At 42.3% G+C, this 25,868-nt stretch overlaps 1 protein-coding gene across 1 annotated transcript in view; it reads right to left on the bottom strand.

The window, feature by feature from the left end:
- Nucleotides 1-16,652, bottom strand: part of cyth3b (cytohesin 3b) — a 36,927-nt gene extending 20,275 nt beyond the window's left edge. Inside the window, exon 1 of the mRNA XM_079366265.1 lies at nt 16,236-16,652. Within this exon, the coding sequence (XP_079222391.1) occupies nt 16,236-16,254 (19 nt within the window). The 5' untranslated portion in view covers nt 16,255-16,652. The remainder of the gene's footprint in view (nt 1-16,235) is intronic.
- Between the last annotated feature and the right edge of the window lie 9,216 nt (nt 16,653-25,868).

The raw sequence follows: 25,868 nt of genomic DNA, 5'->3' as shown, positions 1-25,868 counted from the left end.
GTTAAGAGAAAGAGGTCAGGGATTATGAAAGGCTAAGCACTCAGGGAAGACACCCTTCATCCACATAATGTCCCATATATGTTTTTACTGTACTGGATCCCTGACAGTGATTCCACCTTTAACAGAAGGCTCAGTACATGCAAGCTCCAGGTAGTAGCCACGACGACCTCACCACATGGCCCCTAATGCCAAAGAAAAACAGTTTCTAGTGCAAATATTAAACATGAGAATGAACGGAGCAGGAAACACATGAAGAGAAACATTTGAAGCGAGATCTCAGAAAGAGCACGGACGGGGGATTAGAATATCTCACCTACATACACACAACTAATAACACAAAAGAGTTAATAATAATTAACTTCTGCAAATCATGTTCACAAATTTAAAACCAAGTACATGAATGGAATTTAATTTGAAAAAAAATAAAATAATAAAAATAAATACATTTGTGAAACTGTTACATCAATAACTATTCCAAGACCTCACAGGATATGATGCATGAATGTACTTTGTAGTTACTTTAATGAACGGGTTTTATTGATTATTGGATACAATCTGAAATTATTTAACTGCTTAGTTTAAAACTAACCGCTACTAACTACTGAGTGGCTTTTATTGTGAAACTGTGAGATGTGGAGTTACAAACGAGGCCTTAGTTTGACTTGTACAATCCTAAAAACTTTCAACAACTCAGGAGGTGAACTACTCTGTTAATAAAGCAAAGAAATATAACTTTCTCTCTTTTTTTACATGTACAAAAACCCACCGTCATTGTTTACATGGACTCTGTTGACCATGCTGGTTTATGAGTTTGTCCAAAAGCAGAACAGTTAATCATTTTTCACTGAATCACTGCTCTCAGTTTGAAGGACATCAACAGTTAAAGTCATGGCGGGTACTTACTGTAGTGAAATATAATTAGTGGTAAAGTCTCATGACTCCATTTGAACTGTTCTTTATGACTTACCCTGCTGTGGACAGAAAACGTGCTAATTATTTATCCCACTGATAAACAAAGGTTTCAGGTCTGTGCTGCAGAATCGTTCTTGTTGGAGTGACTGTTCTCCATCTCTGCTAATGTAGATTATTACATGTATCAATGTGTTTGTAACATATTTGTCAGTGAGCTGAATAAACACGTTAGCAGCTCCTTTTTGATCCGTGAGTGACCCTTAAAAACCTCGGTCAGCAGAATGGGAGCCACTTAAGGTCTTGAATAAAACATTCTGACCTGTAACTCAGTCAAGTCCACGTCCAGACAGGAAGGCCTCAGTCCTGAGACAGTTCTGGAGATACTGCAGAGATTTTGATCTGATTCATGTGGCTGACGTGACTTCTATCGGCAGATCACAAAGTCAAATGACTAAACGCCTTCGACAGTCTCCTTTCCAGTCTCCTTGATATCAAGGGCAGAGGGGAAGATGGTTCTGCATACTGATATCCCTGTTGTGTTTGGTGTTGTTTACAGGATAGACAACTGAGCGTGACTGTTGTGTCTGTTTTTAAAACATGCTAAATATTTGGCATGCAGCTCTATCCCACTCTACTTTTCACCTTTTTATATTTATTTTTGGGCCTTTTTTAGGGACATACATACACTTTTATTTAAGAGTCCAGTATGTAATCATCATTTAAAAGGGTACATTTTACCAATCATTTGGTTTTATGAGTGTGGTTCTTGACTTGGTTTGACAACATACATTTATCCTGATCGTTGTTTCACTTTCAGTTTGATGGAGCAGCTTGACGCCTGAACAAATGCTCAAACTTTTGACAGTCTGTCAACTGGGCGGAAGATCAGATGGATTTCTGGCGTTTTCCAAAATGTTGGCACCCTAAAGCTGTTCTGTGACAAAATACACAAAGAATCTACATAAAGATTCATTTTAAACTGTATAGTAATAATATGTTCAGTCATCCGTGTCTGTTTCTTTTTTTCAAGCTTACACAGGGATTTTATTGGTACATAGGCAACCTTGTTTTTAAATCTTCAATCAATCGAACACACTTTTCTTTGCTCTTGGGTAAACAGTTTACTCAAAACATTCCTGTTTTACTCCCTCAGAGAGACACAGATGATGGAAATGATGACAGAAAACAAGCAGCAAACAGAGCAAGAGTAACACTTCCTGATTTCAGCAGGCTTACAGTGAAACAATGGATGGGATGTGTGCAGTGATTAGGACCGCTGCGCTGGTCTGTCTGTAACAATAGCAACCCAGTAAACACAACAAGGAGGGCAGAGAGCGTTCTCAGCACAGGGCTGATCAGGGAGCACTTACACAAGCTCACTCAAGCCAGCACAAGACTGTGGTGTGCATGTTTGTGCAAACCGGGCTGAATTAACACTGATGTAAGAAAGCCGGGTGAGTGTGTCAGAGCCTATGACACGCTGACCAAGGAAACAAAACCTGAAGGTCCTATTTGTTACATTTACATCAAACTCAATCCATATCACACTGAGCTGCGGGTAAAAACACACAACCTACAGTATATCTCAAGAAAAATCCTTATTTTTGTGATTTCCTGAGTAAAACACATACCAAATCGCCTCCTTCTCGGTCCAGTTCCCATGATGTCAGACATGCCATCAGATGTGTTGTCTCCTTACGATGGTCAGTGCTGCAAGTGTCAGAGCTTTTAGCACCTTTCTCCCTGCTTTAATAGAGGCTTCTAGGTACGCAGGCAGTAATTGTGTTCCCCCTTCAGCTTTACTCCTACACACAGCTCTGAAGAATGCACACACAAGGCAAAAAACACACAGTCTGACAGCCTCTTTGACAGATGACAACCGAGCTGTGGAAATAGCCCACATTCCTCCTACTACAACCGCCCAGTCTGGTCCGACCAGCTCTCTGAGCACCTGTAATCTCATGACACACAGAACTCCATCTGCTCCTCTGCATATTTCACCTGGAGAAAACACAACTCAAGCATGAGAACACCTGACAAAGAAATCAAACTCAAGCATCCATCTTCATCCGTCCTGAATCTGGATCTTTACTGCATGATGAGGTGGTTTCGGCCTGCACAATGGTGCAACTTCAACAGCAGAGATTAGGCCATCAGCCAGAACCTGAAATAAGCAAGTAAGTGAGTAATCACTCCTGTCCAAAATCTACTTTCAAGCAGCAACATCAGTGACTGGAAAATTAAGCCTGGAATTCCAAACATGGAAGAACATGGAATTTCATAATGTTGCTGTTCCACAAGTGTCCACTAGAGGCTGACTCCAAAAGCGAGTTTCCCTCGGGATCAATAAAGTATCTATCTATCAATTCCCATCAGGCCCCATATTAAATTACCAACGTTAAAGTTGAATTACACATGTTAACAACCTCATACAAAATATATGTTGCTCTCTAGCTCAGGTTTCCAACCATGACACCCACATAAGGTCGGATTTTAAAAAAAACTGTCCCATCCATTTATAAAGGCTAAAACCGTCACATTATGAGGGGCATGGTGGCTTTTTACAGCAGGAGGGAGATCCTAACCGTAAACTATGCGTCAACTCAGCTCATACAGTCAGTGTCCTCGTATTTGTGTTTGTGTTGTTGGCGCCTTTGGGGGATTTAGTAATATAATTCCAAGGAGAATAATATGGCCTGTTGCTTGGTTTAACAAGAAGCCTGCGGTCCTGTTGATGGGGAGACAAGATTGTTGTCGGCTTTCCCCCCATAAAGAAGACTGCGGTGATGAGAGGACTGTATCTCCACCTCAGTCGTTCATTGTTTTTGCTGTGTGCAGACAGTGAGTACTACGTTCCCACAAGTTATCTTAGCTTCTAAAATCTAACAAATAAACAACCCTGGTCTTCTACCACCACACACAGACTCTCATTCTGTGAGAAATCTGATGGTCAAGAAGCTCATTCAGAATACAATGAATGAGCAATGGAAACTATACTGCGTGGCTTTGATAGCTTGGCATTTACCAAAACACCTCGCACCCCTCCAACTCCACCCACTCCTTCAGCCGGATTTCCAAAATCCAAGCTTCAAACAAACAGTCAGCCAACCAATGGGTGACGTCATTGGGCCAAATCCATTATTTATACAGTCTGTCTTTACTATTTTTTTTTGTTGTTTCAAAATTCCCTCTTTAATGGAAACTGATTTTCTTTAACTTTCTTAAAAGGTTGTGACTCATGAAATTTCCACAAACAGTGGAACAAGCTCCACATGCTGGAATAGGAATTAAAGATAAAAAAAAAAAAATACTTGTGTTTCTCCTCAAGGAACATCTGGGAAAAAAGGACTTCACTGATTCATTTCTATTTTCAAAAAAGTTCTTCCATCTCATCAAGAAGGACCGTCAAAATGGACAACTTTCTACATTTGTGATGCTCAGACATCCACATGTGACTTTTTTCAGTATAACACACTGTCGAGAATAGAATTTATCTACCTGTATCCATTCACTCTTAGATGACATTGTAAATATTTTATTACTTAAAACAAATCTCCTTCTTGTCTTCTGTCACAGTCTTTGTGTCAACTGTTATTTTGCTTGTCTGAGCTAGAGCGTTGGCTTCAAACAACAAGGAAGAAAGTTGGGAAACACTGAGCCAGATGACCATGTTAGCTAACACGCTCACAATGACCAACATTTACTCTATATTCATGAGCGGATCTGCTGGATTAGCACAGTGTTGGATATCCTGTAGTGAACTTCTCCCATGACAATCTGGATGAACAAAATAAAAAAAGTCATGCTTGTATTTAAGTAATGAGAGTCATAAAAACCTCTTAAGATGGTTTGTTCGCTCTACAGAATTTATTTTCCTCAGTCTGCTGCAATCACTTGCTGTCAGTTCTCATCTCAGCAGAGACATCCACAACACTCCCCCTTTATGAAAATTAGATTACAAAAAAAAAAAAAGAAATCAGAGGTTACATCAAACACAACACAGCCGTTTGATTCTTCAAAGCCTCAAAAACCCTCGAACACAATCCCTTGAAGCAAGACGGTCTCTTCACAGAGATCCACTAGTCAGAGTCACTTATTCATGAACATCTTCTGCCTATGCCAAAATTCACTCCAAAAAGAAACACTTCCTCTTCACTTTGGATTCCAAACACAGCCGCTGGTTGCTTCATTTTTATTTTATTTTTTTTTGGGGGGGGGGGGGCATCTCAGGTCACGATCCTCAAGACAAATAAGTCGAGTGGTTTTAGCAGCAGGATCTCTTGTTTTTTTCTTTGCTCATTACGAGCTCTTTCATTACGCTTGTTGCTCATGTCATTTCCTCACACTGGATTGCTCTTACTTAATGCATTCTGACTGCAACTGTTGTCAACACAGTTTTGCAGGTTTTACAACTGATAAAGGATCAGACCATCTGTCTGTCTTCCATCTGTCACCTGCACTTACTGAAACATTTCCCTTTCTTATCTTTCAGTCTATATCCTGCTCGGACTTTTGCTTGTTTTGTTTTTGTACAAAGAGAGCAAAGAAATTGAAATGGAAGATGGCGATCTTGACAACCGACATTTTCCCTGATTAACACAATCTGTAGTTTTGACATAAGGTATGCTTCAGACAGATCCTATCTCTCTCTCTCTCTACCTTTTTTACATAACATTGTTTTTTTATTTCACACTCTGTCTAGACAAAACATTTCTTATGAGCACGGATTCAGCCTTTACGCAATGCTACCAAAACAGCTTGCATGTGCGGGGCAGAATAAAGCCCTGAAGTATTTCTTGTGCACCGGGTGTAACATCAGATCTGTTGGGATGAAAGCAACACTTCCTTATTGCTGTAATGATAACAGCACAACACACAATGTCACCTTTCTCTACCAGCATGCACGACTGATCACAGCTCAGCCCGTTCATGCAAAGCAGTTTACAACACTATAGGGTTGTTACATGTTCAATATGTTTTAGTTACAACATGTTTTAAAACAATATAATCTCTGGTTTTCTAATGCTGGCTGGTATGGGAAAGTACTGAAACTTTAAAAAACGACACAAATTTTTTTTTCACATGACAGCGGAGGCAGCAGCAAAGAGTCTTTATATCAGGTTTGGGTGTAAAGAGATGCTACAGAGACAAAGACAAAGATGAAAACAGTTGCAGAGACGATCCAGCTGCATCATTGAACTCCACTTCTGCTTTAGAGATTCAAAGACAGCCGGAAGGAGAGGAGGCGTGTAAGGAGGAGGAGAGAGAGGAAAGGAGTTTATAACAGAGTTAAAAACCTGAGCCAGGCTGTCTTTATTACACTAAATACGTGGGTGGTTCAGGTCAGACCTTGAATCTTTCCATGGCTCTGTGTGAAGGGGTTTTCCAGATTAAGCATCGAGTGCTGATTAGAAGTAAACATCAAGTCTGGATTTTTAAATCAACTCCGCAGAACTGAACCCCTTTTGTTTTTCTCACAGAAGTTGATGAAAGTCGGCTACACACTGAAGGGATAATCTTTTAGGTGGAGCCATAGTGGGGGGAAAAATGTGGATTTATTTAACCCTTTCTGCCAAATATTCTTACTTCACCAAAGTTTTCAGGTTGAATGGTGAAGGTCTCTACGTCGACGGTGTTTGTGGAGCCCAAACCAGAGCTAAAAGAAAATGGACATTCTTTTGCCAGGAGGCCAGAAACTTTACTTCATATAAATGATAACGTTGCTCCATAACTGCTGGAAGTGTGAATCAATATTGCTTTGTCTCAGTTTAAACATGATAGGTCTATTCTTTTACAGCGATTGCATGTTGAAGGAAACAACAAAGTACCAAAGAGAGCATTCCCTAAAGAATACAAACAGAATTCTTTGAAGATGATAGAAATCTTTCTTAATCCTTAAGAATGTTTGGAAACTTCTTATAACTGTGTGCAATCTTACCAAAAGGTTTTCATGTGGGAGTCGCCCTTTAATTATTCCATTACAACACTAAATTCTTCAGAAATCCTCTTTAGCTTACAGCTGATGGGAGTGTTACAGCAGGAATGAAGGAGGACAGTTCTGGTATGAAGATGAAGACTGAGCAGGCGTGATGAAGTTCAGTATCCTCGTCACGTTTGTGTCAAACGTTTCAATAATAACTCTTCATAAAGATCAGGGCCGTGTCCAGACTCTTTGGACTGGGGTGGACAAACAGGGGCTCTGACTTGCAAGGGTGTCAAGAAATGCGAGGACATAAAATATATAACACCACTGATTTACTGTTTTCTTTAAAGTATCATTAGAGACAACAAAAAACATGGACGTAGTCCTCAAGTAGTTTAAATATTGGTGGTTTGAAGCCGTCTAACGGGGATTCTTTGGGTCTTTGGAGCAAGACTGAAGTGGATACTCTGGGAACTACCATTTTCTGCACTACATATAAAGTCAATGGATATAAATGAGAACAAAACGTTGAATGCAAGACCTGCCTTTGACCGGGATTAGCCTATCATAACTGAGGATTATGCAGAGGCACCTGGTGGTAGCGGAGCACCCAAGGCCACGACACTAAAGGTTTCCTCTTCCTTTCAGACTGTTGCGGGTGATGACAACCGCTGGAGTTATTAAGATTGATCATGACACCCAGCACATGTTTGACCTGCTGACAGCCTGTGGGCCTATATGACGTCTACGGATGTTTCAATATCACTGACTGATGTTCCTCAGAGGGAAAAACAACAATTATTCGTAATTGCCTTGATGTCGTCTGTTTATAGTGAGATTAATGATGGAGCACTTACACTTACATTATGAAAAGACAACAATACATAAAATAAAAAAAACTGTTTTCAAGGTTAGCTGCAGTTCACATGCTCACTGTGTGACATAAATTCAGCCTGACAGAGGTCAACAAAAAGATTAAATATGTGGGAAGGAACCCGTGCCCGAGAGCCACTGTAAATCACTCTCCCTCTGAGATACCCTCAGGCCATTTCCGAGGTGCGTGTGTGTGTGTGTGTGTGTGCGGTCACGACCCACTCAAAGCCACACGATCATCATCGCCAGGAGCTGTGACATTGATGCATCCTGAGCTATGAGTTGTGGAAGTGAGAGCGTGGTCAAGGAAAGAAAAAGTGTGTGTGTGTGTGTGTGTGTGTGTGTATGTGTGTGTTCATAGCTGCAGAAAGCGGCTCAAGTACAGCCATGAGTCAAACTGCTATTGTCCCTTCTCAAAGACCTGGTTACGGATGCCCTTGTGGACTATTGTGGAGCCCTTTTCAAGCCCATTCATTTGATATTTCACAGCCTTCACTACAACAACAATAGCTCTCATATCTCTGAAAACTATATTTAACACAATTCAGGGTCAGGGCAGGGGGAAAAAAAGCCTAAAAATAACAATGATACAGAGTGAAGGGAAGACTCACTGAACGATAAATCACACAACAGACGGTCCCACTGCCTGAAATGAAAACACAAGGGAGTTTAGACTTTCTTTTTTTCTTTCAGGGCTGCCTTTTTGTCATGATTGAATCCTGTTTATATGCAGTGTGTGTATTATGTGTGTGTGTGTGTAATTGCAGTAGTGAAGTGACAGTGAGCAGCCCGAGTCCCTGACCTATAATCCACTAACTGTCATCCATATCCCTCCCTTCTTGATCTCCTCCATTTGTCTATGCATGGAGAGGGCTCGCTAATCCTCTCCGTGCACACCATATAAAGATATGCTCACACTCACAGTCATGAGTGCACATGCACGCACACGCACGCCTCCACAAGTGATAGAGTGGAAGCCGAGACGATGAGGTACACACAGCTGGGCCGAGCGCTGCACCACTAACCTACTTTGTGAATCTGAATGCAGCATCCGTGTTTTCCTCTGAGTGTCTTTGAATCTGTGTCACTGCTGCATATCTCCACCTCCATCCCTCTCCCCTGAACCTATACACAAAGTGACTCACTGTGCAAACACAAGCACACACACGTGTATAAACACAATGACAGGTTGCTCGAGAGCCGCTGAGTCACGCGGTCATCCTGCTGTGCTCTTTGCAGCCGCCTCACGGTGACAAACAGAGCCCGGCTGTCGCTCTGAGGAGCAGCGAGCCCATGAAGGGGGGGGGGGGAGTTCGACTGCAAACACCTCCGCCTTCATCAAAGCAACAGCAGCCCGTCAAAGCTCTGCGTCTCTTCTGATGAAAGAGGGATGAATTTTGCATGATGCAGCAGCAAGAAGAGAGAGGGGGGAGGGGGGTGAAAACTTGCCCGCTTTGCAAAAAAGAAAAGTGTGTTCTGGCAAAGACTAAGAGCATGCCGTGGTAGTTTACTGACACATTGACCCCCTGAGTAAGTGTTACAAATTGCTTTTTACAAGCAGGACTGGTGTTAGAGTGGCAGTGCCACAAGCCCGGGAGGGGACAAACGGGCTGGAGGCAGGCCAGATGCTCTTAACTCACACGTACCCACACAAACACGAACACATTGTTCTGGGACCTTTTTGGCTGAAGAGGTAAAACCTTTTCATTGACTTTTTATGTTTTTTTTTAAGACTTGCAAGTCCACTGAGAAGGAAACTATTGTTTCATCTATATTTATAATCACACTTGTGTAATAAGGCTTCATGCCAACATGCTTCTTTTAGTATAAACCACAGGCTTTAGGAGTGTGTGTTGTGTTTTTCAGTGTGAAGCACTGGATGTACTGGTGGTCTGCAGGGGATACACCTTTTTCCTGGATCTTCAGCGGGTCAAACAATCTCTGTGCACTTACATAATTGTTCCAACACTCCCTTTTCCTGTCCGGTCTGCACGGCCTCCTCTATTTCTCTTTCCACAGAACTGAACTGCACACACACACACACACACGCACACACGCACAAGGACTTTAATGGAAGCCATGAACCCAGACTTCCACAAAGGCCCAAGTGGAGCAGGACGTTCTTCGCCTGAATTTCACTTCAGCACATGGCTTCAGACTCTTGGGACTTTCAGCGCGCTCTGATTTTTTCTTTCCAAAGAGGGAGAAAAAAGGTCGATGTGCCTCATGTCTCCTCTCGATGGTCCTAATGCAGCAAAGAGAGATCCCTGTTGTGCTGCGGACATGCACAACACTGCTCGGTCTGTTAGATGAAGACGAAACAGGATACTTGAAAAACCCCCGTGTGCTTTTCCTCCTCTGCTCCAGACAGAAATTAAGTCTTGCCATGAGCGTGTTAGTCACTCAGTAAAGTAGTTCAGAGTGTTTTTAAGGCAGAGAAAACATAGCAGAGGTCCAGCAGGATTTGCACACACTCCTCAAGTTCACTTTAAACTTTTATTGATGCAAGTAGATCCACACTGAAGCCAAATCCAGACTTCCATATGGAGTCTTAGTCCAATTTAAAGCACTGCAGGGATGTCATGTGTGCTATCTGATATTATTCTGGGAGGTCAAACTGAACAAGGGCCCTCTGTGCTCACTGACCTTTTTGTCAAAGATGAAACACAGACTTTGGTCTATACAGGAAAAACCTCAAGTAGCATACAGCCACAAGTCCTCTCTATCTCCCCATCAAGCTCTCAGAGCAGTCACTGAGCCATGCTGAGCTGGACTACTGGTGCATGGCCAGCGGTGTGTGAGCAGCGAGCAAACATGCCAGTCAAAACAAAGAAAACACACGCGCTCTTTGGCAATCACATGCAGAGATAAAGAAACCGAGAGCATTTTCCTTTCATAGAGCAAAATGAAGAAAAAAGTGAAGATCGTAAAACACGAAAAAACGTCCTCGTCGATTAAGGCTGGGCGTCGCAGGGTAACTAACGATAGATAGAATAGAAGCGGCTGCTTCAAAGTGCAAAAAATATTTATTTATTCGCTGCTATTTGGTGTCAATTTACCTCCTTATCATGCTTCCTCCTTTATATTCTTTACACTGCTGTCTTACATTAGCTCACGTTCTTCATCTGTTTGTCCTGCTGTTAACTTCAAGTTAACCTCATTCATGTCATGAGCGCCACGACAACGAGGCAGGAGTCCTGAAGAAGTGACGCACGTTGAGTCAAATTCATTCAGAGCGAAACATTTCTTTCAACGAAATTAGTGACATTTTGCACCGAATGTAGCTTTGGGTCTCAAACTGTGAAAACCAGATGGCTTCAGTGACGTCAGACGTTTTAAAATGTGGGCATGAGCCAGATACAGGTCTCAGTTTTAAGCCAGGCCGGGTCTCTGTTACCTGCCGAAGGAGGATGTTACATAAGGTGTGCCATATTAAGTAACAAGTCACTACTCAGCCACACTCTACCTGAACATTAGCTCACTGATGAGTGGGGTGTCTGCACAGTGCAGCCTTTTCTTTCTACACTGAGTTTCCCTTCAATCACTACACAGATGTTTCTTTTTTTAATCATTCATTTAGTTTATATTTAAGTCTAGACTGAAGTTTGTAATGTAATCAAAAGTGTTAAATTAAGTATTCTCTACTTGTTATTTTCCACCTTCCAGAAAAAGTGCAACCAAGGAAAGACTATCTTTCTGCAATAGCTGAAGTGTTTAGCCTCTGCTGCATCATCCCTCTTCTGCTCCCTAACATCCTGCAGGGCCCTCAGGTCTTTCAGCGTCTCACAGACTCCACACAGACCCTCACGTCCTCGGGTCTAAAGTAAACATCGACTGCCTTCTACTTTCCTGAAAACCACAGCTCTCTGTAGATTCTCTGAACCAGGTGACGCTTCCCAAAAGTTAAAATATGGACAGAAAAGATATTCCATCTAAGAAATGTTCACTCTTGAAGCACAATTTGTTCTTACACTAAATGAATACTTTAAGGGGCCTCTCTTATCCTCCTGGCAGCATGTGGGCTGAGGGGAAAAGAGAGCAGCTGCAAATCTACTCCGAAGACAAAAACACAAATCTTACATGAAGGAGAGAAGTGTTGGCACTGCTCTGCGGCGGGCACATGAGCGACTTGGAGATCTCAAAGCTTGTGTGCGTCGGTCCCCGCCTGAGTTGGGCTTCAGTGTGCCATAACCCTGCAGACCACACACACCAACACGCTGAGCTGCCAAGTTTAAAGGACTGCTTTTTCACAGCGTGTAAATAGAGCAGTCTGAAGGCAAGCTCGCCGGTCGTCACCAGGCGTGCTGTGCGGCCAGTGTTTAGCATAAATGCTCTGATTCATACCATATGCCCGTCACTGGTGAACTCGCCAATGAACACAGCATACAGCTCACACACTAACGAAGACTAAACAGAGGATGCAGCGACGCTGTGCATTTGATAGACTGTCAGGGTGAGACGTGCAAAACGGAAAAGTGTTACAGTGAGCTGGACGGGCTTTAGTGCCGCAGAGCTATGTGGGCTCCTGTTGGTCCATTGTCCATTCAATGACTGTTGTGGCGAAAGGCTTTGTATTGTTGGCTGTTCTGCACGTCAGCTGGGCTGCTTTGGACCCGCTGTCTCTCAGCCGTACTGGAAGGCCAACTGTGGCTGCAGAATCGGCATAAAAAACACAGATATTAGATAATTAAGTTATTTGTGCCTGTTTCCAATAAAAAGAACAATGCAGTTCAGCAGTTTTTAGCCCTCAGTGTTGAAAATGCCCTCGGTAAGAGTTTTTTTTGTTGCTGTTACTGCGCTCACATTACTCCCCCTTGAAAAAAGTTAATTAACACTGAAACACTTGTCAATGTCACCTTTCCCCGAAAACCAATCAAAATCAAGAAGGACAGGACTTTGGATTCCAGCTTCGACGACAATAATGACGGTGGAGAAACTAATTGGACTCGTCTTTTTTAACGTTAGATTTGAAGATTAAGAGCTGCTGATGCTGCCTGAACCTGATAACTTGAAACTCTTTTCTCCTTTTCTCGGTGATGTTTCCTTGAATAAAGGATTATATTAAGCATCTTTTGTCGTTGCACTTCCTGCAATACAAAATTACCCAACATAAACCCCTTGAATTTTGTCATTAATGCCAAGAAGTGTATTACTAAGCTGTAACCACAGGCTAACATGTTTCCTTTGCAGAGCTTTTGTTTTTTTCAATGGTAATAAACAGAAACTAAGGTCACTAAGGGGCAATTCTTATATTTTTTGACCATAATAAACCATACGGCAAATTTGGGAACATTTCGATTTACTTGAAGTTGATCCCCCGACAAATTTAAGGAGCAAAAACAGAAATGTGTTACAGTGAGCTGGACAGGCTTTACTGTAGCAGAGCTATGTGGGCTCCTGCTGATCTATTGTCTATTGAGTGACTGTTGTGGCAAAAGGCTTTGTATTGTTGGCTGTCATGCGTGTCAGCTGGGCTACAATGACATTTTAATTCACAACCACAAACGTGAGCCTCATGGATTGACTCTCTGAGGAGCCTGAAGATCTGAACAAAAGGCTTTTAAAAAAAAACAAAAAAAAAACAGAGTACCTGTTGAGGTCATTCAGTCTGGACTGCTGCTGTGGATTAACAAACCAACCAACCCTGTCGTCTACAGTGTCTTGGTACAAGCATGTGAGAGGAACATGTATTCGGTGCTCAACAGAGGGAAGATTTTACAATCACAGGGAGATGGAAGAGAAATGAAAATTGGACTTTCGTCAGAAGTGTGACCTGGTGGCTGGTTACGGACGGCCGCTCGCTGATCACTGAGCTAATTACGACCGAACAGAAGGACTTTCTCTGGGAGACACTCGTGTTATACTCCGGAGAATTGATCCAGTTGGAATATCTAGTTCACTGTCTCTTGCTGTTTTTCACTGCTGGCACTCCATACTTCTTTGGACAATTTCCAACTTAGCTCTGGCACTTCATCCCCCCCCCCCCCCCCCCCCCCCCCCCCCCCCCCCCCCCCCCCCCCACACACACACACACTTCTCCTGTCTGGCTGTCTCATTTTGTCTCAGACATCTCACCATCACTGCTCCTAAGAATGTCTCACTGTCACACTTTCTTTCCATCCTCGCGCCTGTGTAGCTGCCTGCTCTCCATCTGACAGCCCAGTATCTCACTCTGTCCAACACTCTCTGTCCTTCCTTCTCCTGCAAAGTCTGGTACCTTTTGTGTTGAATGAATCAGACAGGCAACTTTGTCTACCTTGGGGAGACCCACACCAGCACTGCTGTTCATCTCAGCATCATCAGCACCAAAAGTAAAACAAACGATCAGCATTGGGCAGACCTTGTATTTCCATTTGAGTGCTGCAAACAGTGCCATAGTGCCGTGTGTGTGTGTGTGTGTGTGTGTGTGAGAGAGTGGGCAGCCATGAAATATGTGAATGAGTGTCTGCTTGTGCGTGTATTTGTGTATGTTTATTGGCTCCCGGCTGTTGTGAGCTATCTGTGGTTGGCATCACAGCGCCATATGTCTGTACATGCGGCTGTGCTGACATGCGCCACTGCTGGAGGCCGGGCCGGCTGTGTGCAGCACAATGACAGCTTTATGCCTGCATGCCACGCGTTGCACTACTCCAGCAAATAGACACATCCTGCAACTCTGCGAGCAGTGAACAGTGCTGACTTGCAGATGTGAAATATGACAGGAGTAACAGTTTCTAACCTGTAAGTTGAAATCTGGACCAGAACGCTTTGTATGATGGGTTATAGATGTGGCTCAGGCTTCAAATGGACCAACGGCTACTCAGAAAGATACACATGAAGCTGAGGAACAAAGACATCAAATGACCTCCAAAAATATATCTAAAGAATAAACCAGAGAGGCATAAGACAACAACAGACAGACACAAATCTGCCCAAGAAATGAAAACGAGATCTCAAAGATGCTTAAAACAACCAGAGAAACAAAACCACCTGAAAGGGGTGAGAAATAAACTCAAAGAAGCCAAAATCCCCAAAGAGAGCCACAACTACAAAAACAGAGACACAACGCAAAGAAGGATTACACATTAAAACACAAAAAAAAAATTATAAAATGATGCAAAATCTTAAAGAGACACAAACTTACAATCAAAAACAAAAAAAGACAAAGAAAGGGGCATAAAACATCAGCAGAGATGAGACAAATAGAGACACTCTATAACTACAAAGAAAGAGACAGTGGACGGCAAACTCCAAAAATGAAAGACAGAGCCAAGAAAAAACTGAATGCAAAGTAACACAGGTGAAACCACATGACCACAAACTGATGGGTTAGGGATGCAGAATAGCAAGAAAGAGACTCGAAATGAGCACCGACATGAACAACTACCACACTGAGTGATTTATGCATGCATGAAGTCCAAAAATACTACTCAAAGACACACTTAGTGGTCATCAAAAGATGATTAATGACCACATAAACACACAAAACATATCAAGAATTAAAAGCACTAACTCTAAGTGACACAGAACAGGCACATTAATTGATAACAAAAAGCTGTAAAATGGCTAGAGGGAACCAGGCAGTCTAAATTCAAATAAAGAGCTACATAATGGCTTTTAAGTGGTGTTTAGTTATCAACAAAAGATGCAAATCAGCTGCAAACACTAAGTCCAGGTGTCATGTTATGTAGGAGGAGACAGAAGCCTTTATCCCGTGTCCCGGGTCCAGGGATCCGTAGGTTGTCATACGTAATTTACATTTGCTTATCTTGCATCCTGTTATATTGCCGTGAATAAGAAATGCATCACTCAATAATTTACAGTTTCCAGAGCAGCACTTCTTTAAAACTGTGTCAACTCCCCCAAATCCCAAACTGTGCTGAACATCTGTAAGTGGAGTAAATGTGCTCCTCAGGCTTGTGTTGCTGTGACACATCTGTGCCAACACACTCTGAAAACAAACCCATCGGCTTTGATGAAGTGGATGAGTCAATGAGTGAATCCATGTTTGGATGGCAGGAGCTCGGCTGACTGAGGGGGAAGGAGACCTGTTGGTCCACAGTGACACCAGCCCACTGCTGCTGATGAAGACTCAGACAAACAAACAGAAAGTCTTCCGGCCACAGCAACACAACAAGACACACTGATGCCTTTGTCAAGTCTTCATGAGGATCGTTTCGAATCTGATTTCCTTCTAATGTAGGTCAATATTTCTACCACAGCAGTTTACACCACATTTAATAAACATCTGTTTTATAACCATTATCATTCAATATATTGAAGTAACTTCACGTCAGTTATCTCTACAGAAAATGCTGATGTAGGGGAGATGTTGGACTGAGGACAGATGCCATTTAGCTGTTTATGTCAGGCATGAAACTCACTAACATAAATGAAATAAAAAGCCGAATTCGATATCTTAACCATAATAATTATTGACATTATTAATTTCTACCCTGTTAAATATGATCATGCTACAGAGGCACATGTCTCCTGACTGTCAGTGATGAAATAGCCTCAGTTTGGAATGCACAGAATCAAATCATACCTTGGTTGTCCTCGTCCATGATTGCAGTGTATTGATCAAGATCTCCCCTCCAAAGAAGAAGCTGACAAAAACTCCCTTTGAGCGTGAAAAAAACAGGCTCTACTAATGAACAGCAAAAAAAAAAAACGCGTCCTAATTTCCAGGACGCATCTGGTGCACAGGTTGTCTCACGGGCAAGCGTCTTCTTTTGGGAAATGTTGTGGCCATTTACGCGTCACAGTCGCGAGGACAGTCCCTCCGGTTCAAGCAGTCGGTGAGCGGTGTGTGTGTGTGATCGTGGACGTGTGTTAGTCACAGTGGCAGCAGCAGCAGCAGCAGGAGGAGCAGCCGTGTCTTCTCTCCCACTGTGGCCGAGCGTGTTATCGTTGTCCCTCCAAATACGCCTTCACTCCACTCGTATCGGGAGAGCGGCGGACACGGCTGCGTCAAGTTGCGGCAAACACAACCGGAAGTGGAGCGGGAATTTGGATAGATGCATCTTCAAGATTAAGGACGGACATTTGTATCATTGATGTTTCATTTTATTTTGAAAGTCATAAAAGTGATTGTTTTGTTATTTTTTGTGTAACTTGACTGTAGTTGTTAATCCCGTTCCAGCTCCACTATATTACCTCTTCTGCGCACATGTGACTTCAGGCAACGCTGATATATTATAGGCTGCCGATAAAAATAAATCCATCATTTTTATTAATCATGTGGATAGATTTTTTTTATGCCACTCTACAAATCTACTATTGACCTTCAAGACTCACCTTTCACCGATTTTATTTACTAATTTATCTGTTCTTACCTTTATTTTGTTTTTACTTTTTGTGATCTTATTGTCATTTTGTTCCTTTTTTTGTTCCCTTCTTTAAAAACCTTTTCAGACCTATTGTTTCTATTTTAAAACTTAATTTGCATTTGTTCCTTGGTTGATTCATTGCTTTTGCTTTTATTTTTATTTTGCCTTTTGTGGGAATGTTGTAGATCCTCTGTTTGGTCCAACTTTTGAGACTCATGTTTGATTCCTGAGTTCCTGGGCGTCAAAGCACTTCGAATGCACTTGTTTTTCTTGGGGCAATATAGATAAAGGTATTGTTATTATTTTTATAAATGTTATTATTTGAACACATATAAGACTGGATATTTGAAGCGATTTTGAGAGGGGTAATTCTGTCTTCATTGTTCCTTCATGGTTTATAGCAGGTTTATTTTTAACCAAATAGATCATTGTGTTTCAGTAAAAGCTAATTAATATATTTTTTACACTAACCTGAACATTTTTTCCCCTTCGTTAATGTTTCATCTGATTGGAAGTGTGTCAGTGTTTCATTAAGATCATCTTGTAGAAGCTCTGTGACTGTGTTGTTTTATACTAGTGTTAATACTTCTTCATGAATTCAATTATTTGCTATAGTTTAACACAAACCTTCAACAGCCGGGGTCTGTTGAAGGTCATATGTTGTTTTGTTTGCAGAGAGGCAGCCAAGAGCCATGTGGTAGGTTTTGTACCTTATCAGTCGGGCAGAGGGGCATGAGAAGGATGAAGGATGTCTTCACTGAGTGCTTATCCTTTCATTAGGGAACATGTTCCTTGTGTTTAAGTATTTTCAAAAACAATCAACCCCTGCTTTTATTTGTTTCTCCTGTTCTTAGTCTTTCTTACAATAAATTCATATACAGAATAATTTAAAGGCCTTATGTGAGGTGTATTTTTGTGTTGCGTGTGCGTGGTGGTGTACTACATTTTAAAGCACTTCAGGGGACAGTGATGGTTTCCCATTCGTTAACATGTAACCATTTTTTATTATATATCTGACTTATAATGAAGTATTCTTATAGTGGGGTGTCAGTACTTAGATGTACTAAATTATTATTATTGAAGATAAACTACCTGCTACTTTGGGATGTAGATGAAACATTTCCACAAACTGCGATTTACCGTAAGCTGCTCTGCAACTTGAAGATGTGGACACTGAGGCTGCTCTTCACAGAATGCCTGCCACATCTGTCAGTGTTTCATGTTGTCGTCTGCAGACCTTTGTAGGCCAGTGGCAGTATCACAAAGGGAACACCTTTCTACGAACGACAGGATGGTTTGTGAGCAGAGCAGAGCAGCCTTCATCAATCAGAAGTGATTCAGCTAATTCAGCTCAAATAAGTACACAGCTTCCAAAGACGATTTAAATGAGACATTGCATCAATTATCTCAAAGAATCAACAGATGTAAAATACTGACTTCAGATCAGACTAAGAGGTCTTACATAAGCACGGGGGAGCCATCAGGTTACACACACAGAATGAGATGGAGAGCTTTGCAGAGCTTGTTTCTACAACACACATGGTCTCAATTAAAGCATTCCTGCCTCCGCACAGAAGGAGGGGGTCTCACTTCCTGTGTGCATTACTGCAATGGTCAGGCACGAACAGATGTTTGAATGCATTCAGTCATTTGTTTATTCATAGGTGTCTCTTTTAGTACAAATGTTTAATTCGTAGTCCCGTGTCCTAAACAACGTGACATTCTCCAGACATAACACAAACAGCTCAACTCACACTGTTTCTCAAAGTCGTGAGGTTAAGGCTGTATCTTTCAACAATGTGTAGGTAGCAAAAGATGCAAATCATTTAAACTCATTTTTGGGATTTAAATAAATGTAACTGATCACCTATAGACAACAACGCCCCAAAACTGGCATGTTGGATAATGAAATGCCAGCTCACATACAAAAATAAAAAGGGGGGTGACTCAAATGAATCATTTTCTGTAAGTTCACATCAGCAGGGCCCCAAAATTACACAATCCACTGAACCTCCTCGAGCCGGCACGATCCAGTCAAGAGTGAGAGACCCACAGCGAGATCCTGATGTGACACCTGAACAAACTCACCCAGGATGACAGGGGGTATATGAGTTATTTGTATATGAGCTATGGCTGGATATTTGGGTACGTGCATAAAGCCTGTGTTTGTTTTCTTTGCACTCTGGCAAAAAGTGTGGACTGTGAAGACTTAACCATGTGTTTTTACAAGTTTAATCCTGGAGGTGTGTGTGTGTGTTTGTGATGGGGGCGGGGGCTCCTGTCCTTATAGAGCTCAATAAATTATGAGCATGCCCGTCTCTGGGGCTTTTATTGTGAAATGCTGCTTGACAGACATAAAAATACTTCAAGAGCACTGAGAGAGTGAAGACAGGGGTGATATATCAAAAAATTTACCTTTCTGATAATCCCACTGTTACATTTTAAAAAGCGACCTGACAGTCAAATGTGTCAGACATTGAAGACACAAATATTGTAATGTCAAAAGTACCAATCATATATGTCTTAACACAGTCACTTTTTAACCATAAGACCGGTTAACACTGACAGGTTAACAACATTAACCGATTAAGTGTTACCAAAGTTAACATGTTTGTTCAGTGATTAACCCCTATGAAATTACTTTTCTGGTTAACGCGGCAAACCATCTTAAAGCCCCTCCTGTTAAAATCAGTCTCTCTAACTCCAATCACAGGAGGTATTACATAGTCAGTGGATTGATGCAAAGTGTTTATTAAAATATGTATTACAGAGCAAGCGCTGATTTAAATATTCTCTGTGCTACATGAGGAAAATAGGTCATGTGCATAATGTCTGCGATGGTTTTGGAATATGTTTAGACAAATAAAGTGTCGCTGTCTGCTTTTGTCAGTGCTGGACCTCATCGAGCAGAAGAAAACTCGTAGAAAGTCTGGGTAGCTTACATTAAAAGCAATTAGATTCCTGAATCTGTCTATCTGGCAAACACAAACACACTCAGTGCGCTCTACTCCACATACATCATGTCATGCTAATGTGTTTATGAGTCATAAGAGAAACCCCTCAGTGTGGCCCAGATAGCCTCAGAGCTGAGAGGGGAATGTAAGTGTGCAGAATTTAACACTTAAAAATAAACAAAACACAAGTTTAACTTGTTGTTCTAGACCAAACTGGGCTCTTTCACATAAAAACCACATAAGTAGCCCCAAATTGCTCACAAAGTGAAAGTCTGTGGCTTGAAGTGAACATGTGTGGAGGTTTCAGGCTGTCTGACTCCCAGACTCTCGTGCCGATGAGGGTGCTCACCCTCAGGGAGGCGTATGTCTGGCAGATTAGACCGACCATCATGGGAAACGTCTGCGGTTCTACTCCTGACCGACTTCACGTGACCTGATTGAGCAGTCAAACCACTTTTTCTGCTCCAGTCACCACGGCGATGCCCACAGGGAGATCACCTCCTCTCTGTTACACTGCTGATCCTTAACAATTAGACACACACAGACACTAAGCAGCCCCCCATGTCCCTTGAAAACGCACATTTCTCTAACTCCATTTCCACAATATCACTCTATAATATAATCAGGAATCGTTTGTACGACGCAGAGTTCACAGTTGGAGATGAACTTGTGGTTAACTTTAAATTAAAACAGCTTGTAGAGGTTAATAAGTTAAAGCATAGAAAAAAATGCACTGTAAAATTCAGAAATGTTTTAATTAACAGCTGAACTATTGTACATATTGGCATGGATTGTCATTTTCCTGACACGATGAACAATAAGGACTTTGGTGATCCATGCAAAATCCAGTCAAGCGTTACAGACTGTGAGCTAGTTTCCATTATTCCAGTCAGAACGTCCACGTCTCGCAGATGGAAAAGCACAAAATATGATGCAAATACTCATGGTTGCAAGATGATGTATCCCATGGTTTGAACCCAGACTGGAAACATTTTACATCACCTGACAAAACAATTAATAAGTATTGACAAGATCTCCAGTGTCATACTTCCTGTTTCAGTCCTGTGTAATTCTCTTGAACTAAAGTGAGACAAATAGAAGATCTTTCTGTTATTGCATGAATCCCAATTTAACCTTGTGTCTGTCATCGAGGTCTTATTTCTTTTTTGTCTTTTTTTATTGCTTCTATTGGACTCCTAAGACAGCTTTATACTTCTGAATCGACGCCATAGTGGACTGTGCCCTTGTGAGTATATCCCTGTGTGTTGGAGTGTCTGCATAGCTCTGCAATACTCCGTCTATAAATCGTAGTTGGCAGTGCAATTTCTATATTGGCAGTTTCTGATTCTGCCTCTGTCTCGTCTTTTTTGTGCACAAGAAATCATGGCAACTGAAACTGAGAGTATCTTGTTGGAGTTGGAGATGATATGTCTTGAGCTGCAGTTGATATCACAGCAACATTGCAAAGAAGACACATGGGACAGGGGGGGCGATTGCTCAGCGGTAGAGTCGGTCATCTCTCAAGTGGAAGGCTGTGGTTTCGATCCCCTGCTCCTGCAGCAACATGTCTCCTGTGTACTTGGGCATCTCAGCTTAACCTGCTAGCAAGCTAAACAGACATGGAGGACATGGTTGACTTTATACCTGTTTATACCAAAGTGTTATTGGGAGAATGTTAGCATGCTTATCTTAGCATTTAGTGTAAATTATACTAGTGCATTAATACAGCTTCGCAGTCTGCTACAGTCAACTGTTCTAGCATGGTAGCTAATTTTATGAGAAATATTGTGCTGATTTTAAGGTTTGGTGTTTCCTGTTCTTGTTCTATTTTGTGTTAATATCTCAAATCGCAGCCTAATCTGTCCCAAACCGAGGGATGTCCGTCCTGTTGTGAAAGGTGTATGGGTTAACCTTTGGGTGATGCCGTGCTTGGTGACAGGAGGTCACAGGAAGCAGAGGGCAACAGGATTTCCTTCTTCCTCCACATCGGTTTAATATGCAGCTCTGCATTTTCACAACTTCTTTCCTGCCACCATCCGATCGAAGGGCAAGGTTGAGCTAATTTAGTGGATCCAAGGACACATATGAGTAGAGTCTTTATTTGGACTGCGTCTGCTGAGCACAAAGACAGCAGTGTGTAACTGAGAACCTGTGTGAGAGGCGGTGTGTGTGTGTGTCCCAACACTTAAAGTACAATCCTCTCAGACCTGCCATGGTTACACAACGAGCTGTAAAGGTTATTCCTCTAAAGAATTTTGATCCTAACAAAAGGTTTATAAATCCCAAACGCTCATATGTGGGTGAACTCCAGTTCACCACTTCAGATCACCAAGAGAGTCTTTAAAAGAGAGATTGTGTGACCGGGATATGATAGCCCATAGAAAGGTCTAACATGTTAGTGCAGCATGCTGGGTGACTCTCTGACGTGAGATAAAGACATAAAGCATCACGAGCTGACCTGCGTCCTCCTTACTTCTGTGTAATATATGGAAATGAGCTGCTCGGTCTGGTGAAGTCCAAAATTTAAAGAGTCAAAATGGACCAGTTGTCACACATTTAAGTAACATATTAGCAATTCAATGAGAAAGATGGTTAGCTTTTACTGTGATGTTTAATACAAAGGAGGGAATTTTTTACTGAATAATGATCCTGCGCACAATTTAAAACGACACTTTTCCATCAAAAAACTGCAGGGATGTAAATTCAAAGTGTGTTCCATTAACACCTCCGCCAAACTGGTGTATATTTGAATTCTCTTTTGCTTGTATGACCTATTTTAGCACCCCAATATGACTACAGCAACACTACAATTCTCCCTCCTCCACATTTCCCTCTCCCGCTTCCTCCTGTTCTCCTCCCCCACCCCCTCATTCCCTCACTCCCTCACACTCCTTTGCATCAGTTTTGAGGTCAGCTCATCTCAGCACCTGATCTTAACGCTTTGCATACGCCTCCCGTTCCTTGTTAACAGTATGCCAAATAAAGGTGCTGCTCTGGTCTTTTTAGAATAACCACATAGAGGATGTTAGACTTGTTAAGTTCAAGTTCAAGGTTCAAGGTTCTTTATTTGTCAAATATGCCACATGTTAAACATACAGCACAGATGAAATTGCATTCCCCCCCCCCCCAGTGCAAACCTGCAGTGCATAAAAGAGCACTAAAGAAAAACTAGCAATACTGTACAACAAATAACTTAACTAAAGACATTTGGACAACAAATAACGAACAACAGACAACAAATAACTTAACTAAAGACATTTGGACAACAAATAACGAACAACAGACAACAAATAACTTAACTAAAGACATTTGGACAACAAATAACGAACAACAGACAATAGACAGACAAGGGCACTTGTGAGTGTTTCGCTTTGAGGTAGAATGTGGATAAATTACTATGAGGTAGATAAATTACAGTATTAACAATATAAACAGAGTGCAGATTAAAATACAAGTTAAAGTGAGGTAGTGTGCAGTAGTGCAAATAGCAAATTACTATGAGGTAGATAAATTACAGTATTAACAATATAGACAGAGTGCAGATTAAAATACGAGGTTAAAGTTAGGTAGTGTGCAATAGTGCAAGTGCAAGTGCAAGTAGCAAAATTACTATGAGGTAGATAGATTTCAGTATTAACAATATAAACAGAGTGCAGATTAAAAATACAACGTTAAAGTGAGGTAGTGTGCAATAGTGCAATAGCATAGTCAATACAGTTCAATAACGGCTGTGCAGAGTTTTTAGGGTGCGTGAATTATTGGAGCATGCGGGGGGTGGAGGAGGGGGGTGATGCCAGGTCCTGTAGGGGCAGACTGTGGCAGGATGAAGGGGGGGGGGGGGGGGGGGGGGATGGGGGGCAGAGGGGGCAGAGGGGTGAGGGAGGGTAGTGATGGGGATGGAGGGCAGAGGGGGCAGAGGGATGAAGGAGGGTAGAGAACTGAGGGCAGAGGGTGGAGGAGGCGGAGGGGGGATGGGGGCAGGGGCAGGAAAGGGGATGAGTGGACGAAAGGGGGGGAGGGCAGGGAGGGAGTTGAGACTCCTGACAGCCTGGTGGAATAGACTGTTCTTGAGCCTGCTGGTTCGAGCACGGAGACTCCGCAGTCTCTTCCCAGATGGCAGCAGGCTGAAGAGGCTGTAGGACGGGTGGGTGGGGTCACCTGCAATCCTGGTGGCTTTGCGGGTGAGACGTGTGTTGTAAATGTCCAGAAGGGGGGGAAGAGAGACACCAATGATCTTCTCAGCTACTCTCACGATGCGCTGCAGAGTCTTACGGCAGGACACGGTGCAGGCGCCGTACCACACGGTGATGCAGCTGGACATGATGCTCTCAATGGTGCCTCTGTAGAACGTGTGCAGGATGGAGGATGGGGCTCTTGCTCTCCTCAGTTTGCGGAGGAAGTAAAGGCGCTGATTAGCTTTTTTGGCCAGTGATGCAGAGTTGAGGCTCCAGGACAGGTCTTCGGAGATGTGCACACCCAGGAACTTGGTGCTGCTCACCCTCTCCACTGCAGCACCGTCGATGGTCAGAGGAGCATGCTGGGTGTGCGTTCTCCTGAAGTCCACAACAATCTCCTTCGTCTTCTCCACGTTCAGATGGAGATTATTGTCCTTGCACCACGAGGCCAGTCTGCTCACCTCACTCCTGTAGATTGACTCATCGTTGTTGTTGATGAGACCCACCACAGTCGTGTCGTCCGCAAACTTAACAAAGAGGTTGGAGCTGGAAGATGGGGCGCAGTCATGGGTCAGCAGAGTCTCTGGAGTCGAAGCTCTCATCCACCAAAACCCTGCATGGAGGTTTGAGGGGGATCAGAGTAATTCACCGTTTAAAGACTAATGCATGAGAGCTGAAATCATGTGGATTAATGTTTGATTACATTTTGCATTAGTAATCCATTCTTTACGCATGGAGATGGTGTATTAACGTGTTTATTACTTTGGCACTTGCTGTCAACCACATTGCTGCACATCCCATTACAATAGAAATGCAGAGTTGTGATTTAACAAACTGTAACTACGTTAAAGTAGCCCTTTGATCTCTACCCCCAACACTTCTCTTCGGCTGTCCTGTCCCAAAAAAGTAAAATAAAGAAAAAGAAAAAGGAAACTTGTGCAGCAAAACAGTACACTTCCAGCTCTGACCTGCACAAGTACCACGCTCTCTCTCAGCCCAGCCTCCAGCTAAGCATCCACCTGTTGGCTCCAACAAGGCGGTTTGAGATATCATCCCATCACTCCTCAAATTTCTGAATGCAAATTAAAACTGAAGAGTAATGAGGTCGGAGTCAAGGCGCCTAACACAAACTGTGTTCTGCTGCAATAAATTGAGCGACACAGACGTGATTGCTGACTGATCAAACTTAGTTTCTCTGTGTGAAAGGTTACTCTGTGATATCTGGACACTGTATAAACAACATAGATTAAAATTCTAATATAAAATCAAAAGGCCAATCGAGACGGTTCCCACACGAATAAGTGATTTCAAGTGAATAGACAATATGTATGGGAGCGGGTTGTACATTAAGTATACTGCATTGCAGCTTTAATTGAATTCCTGCCATTTCCATTTTCAGTATTATCGCTCTTTCACACTCACATAAAACACATGAGAGAGCTGCTGTGGATGCCAAAGGCTAAAACTCTATAATCTTTACCCCCCCCCTTTTTTTTTTTTTTATTCCTGACAGTACAAATGGGGGTTTGGCAAAAACAGTAAAGATAACCCGCCTTATCCTTCATCATCTATAGATCTCTCTCTCTCTGTGCCTTTTTCTCTGCCAGTCCTCTGTGATAACCCTATTAAAATAATTTCCTCTGGCAAATCATTGAGAAATAAATCCTCTTTTTCCAGAAAAAAAGGGTGGTGGGTGGTGGGGGGTGCAGGAGGTTTGTCT

Source organism: Symphodus melops (genome assembly GCF_947650265.1).
Source record: "Symphodus melops genome assembly, chromosome: 17".
In the NCBI taxonomy this organism is placed as follows: domain Eukaryota; kingdom Metazoa; phylum Chordata; class Actinopteri; order Labriformes; family Labridae; genus Symphodus; species Symphodus melops.
The sequence above is the reverse complement of the archived record's forward strand: the minus strand, read 5'-3'. Positions and strand labels throughout refer to the sequence as shown.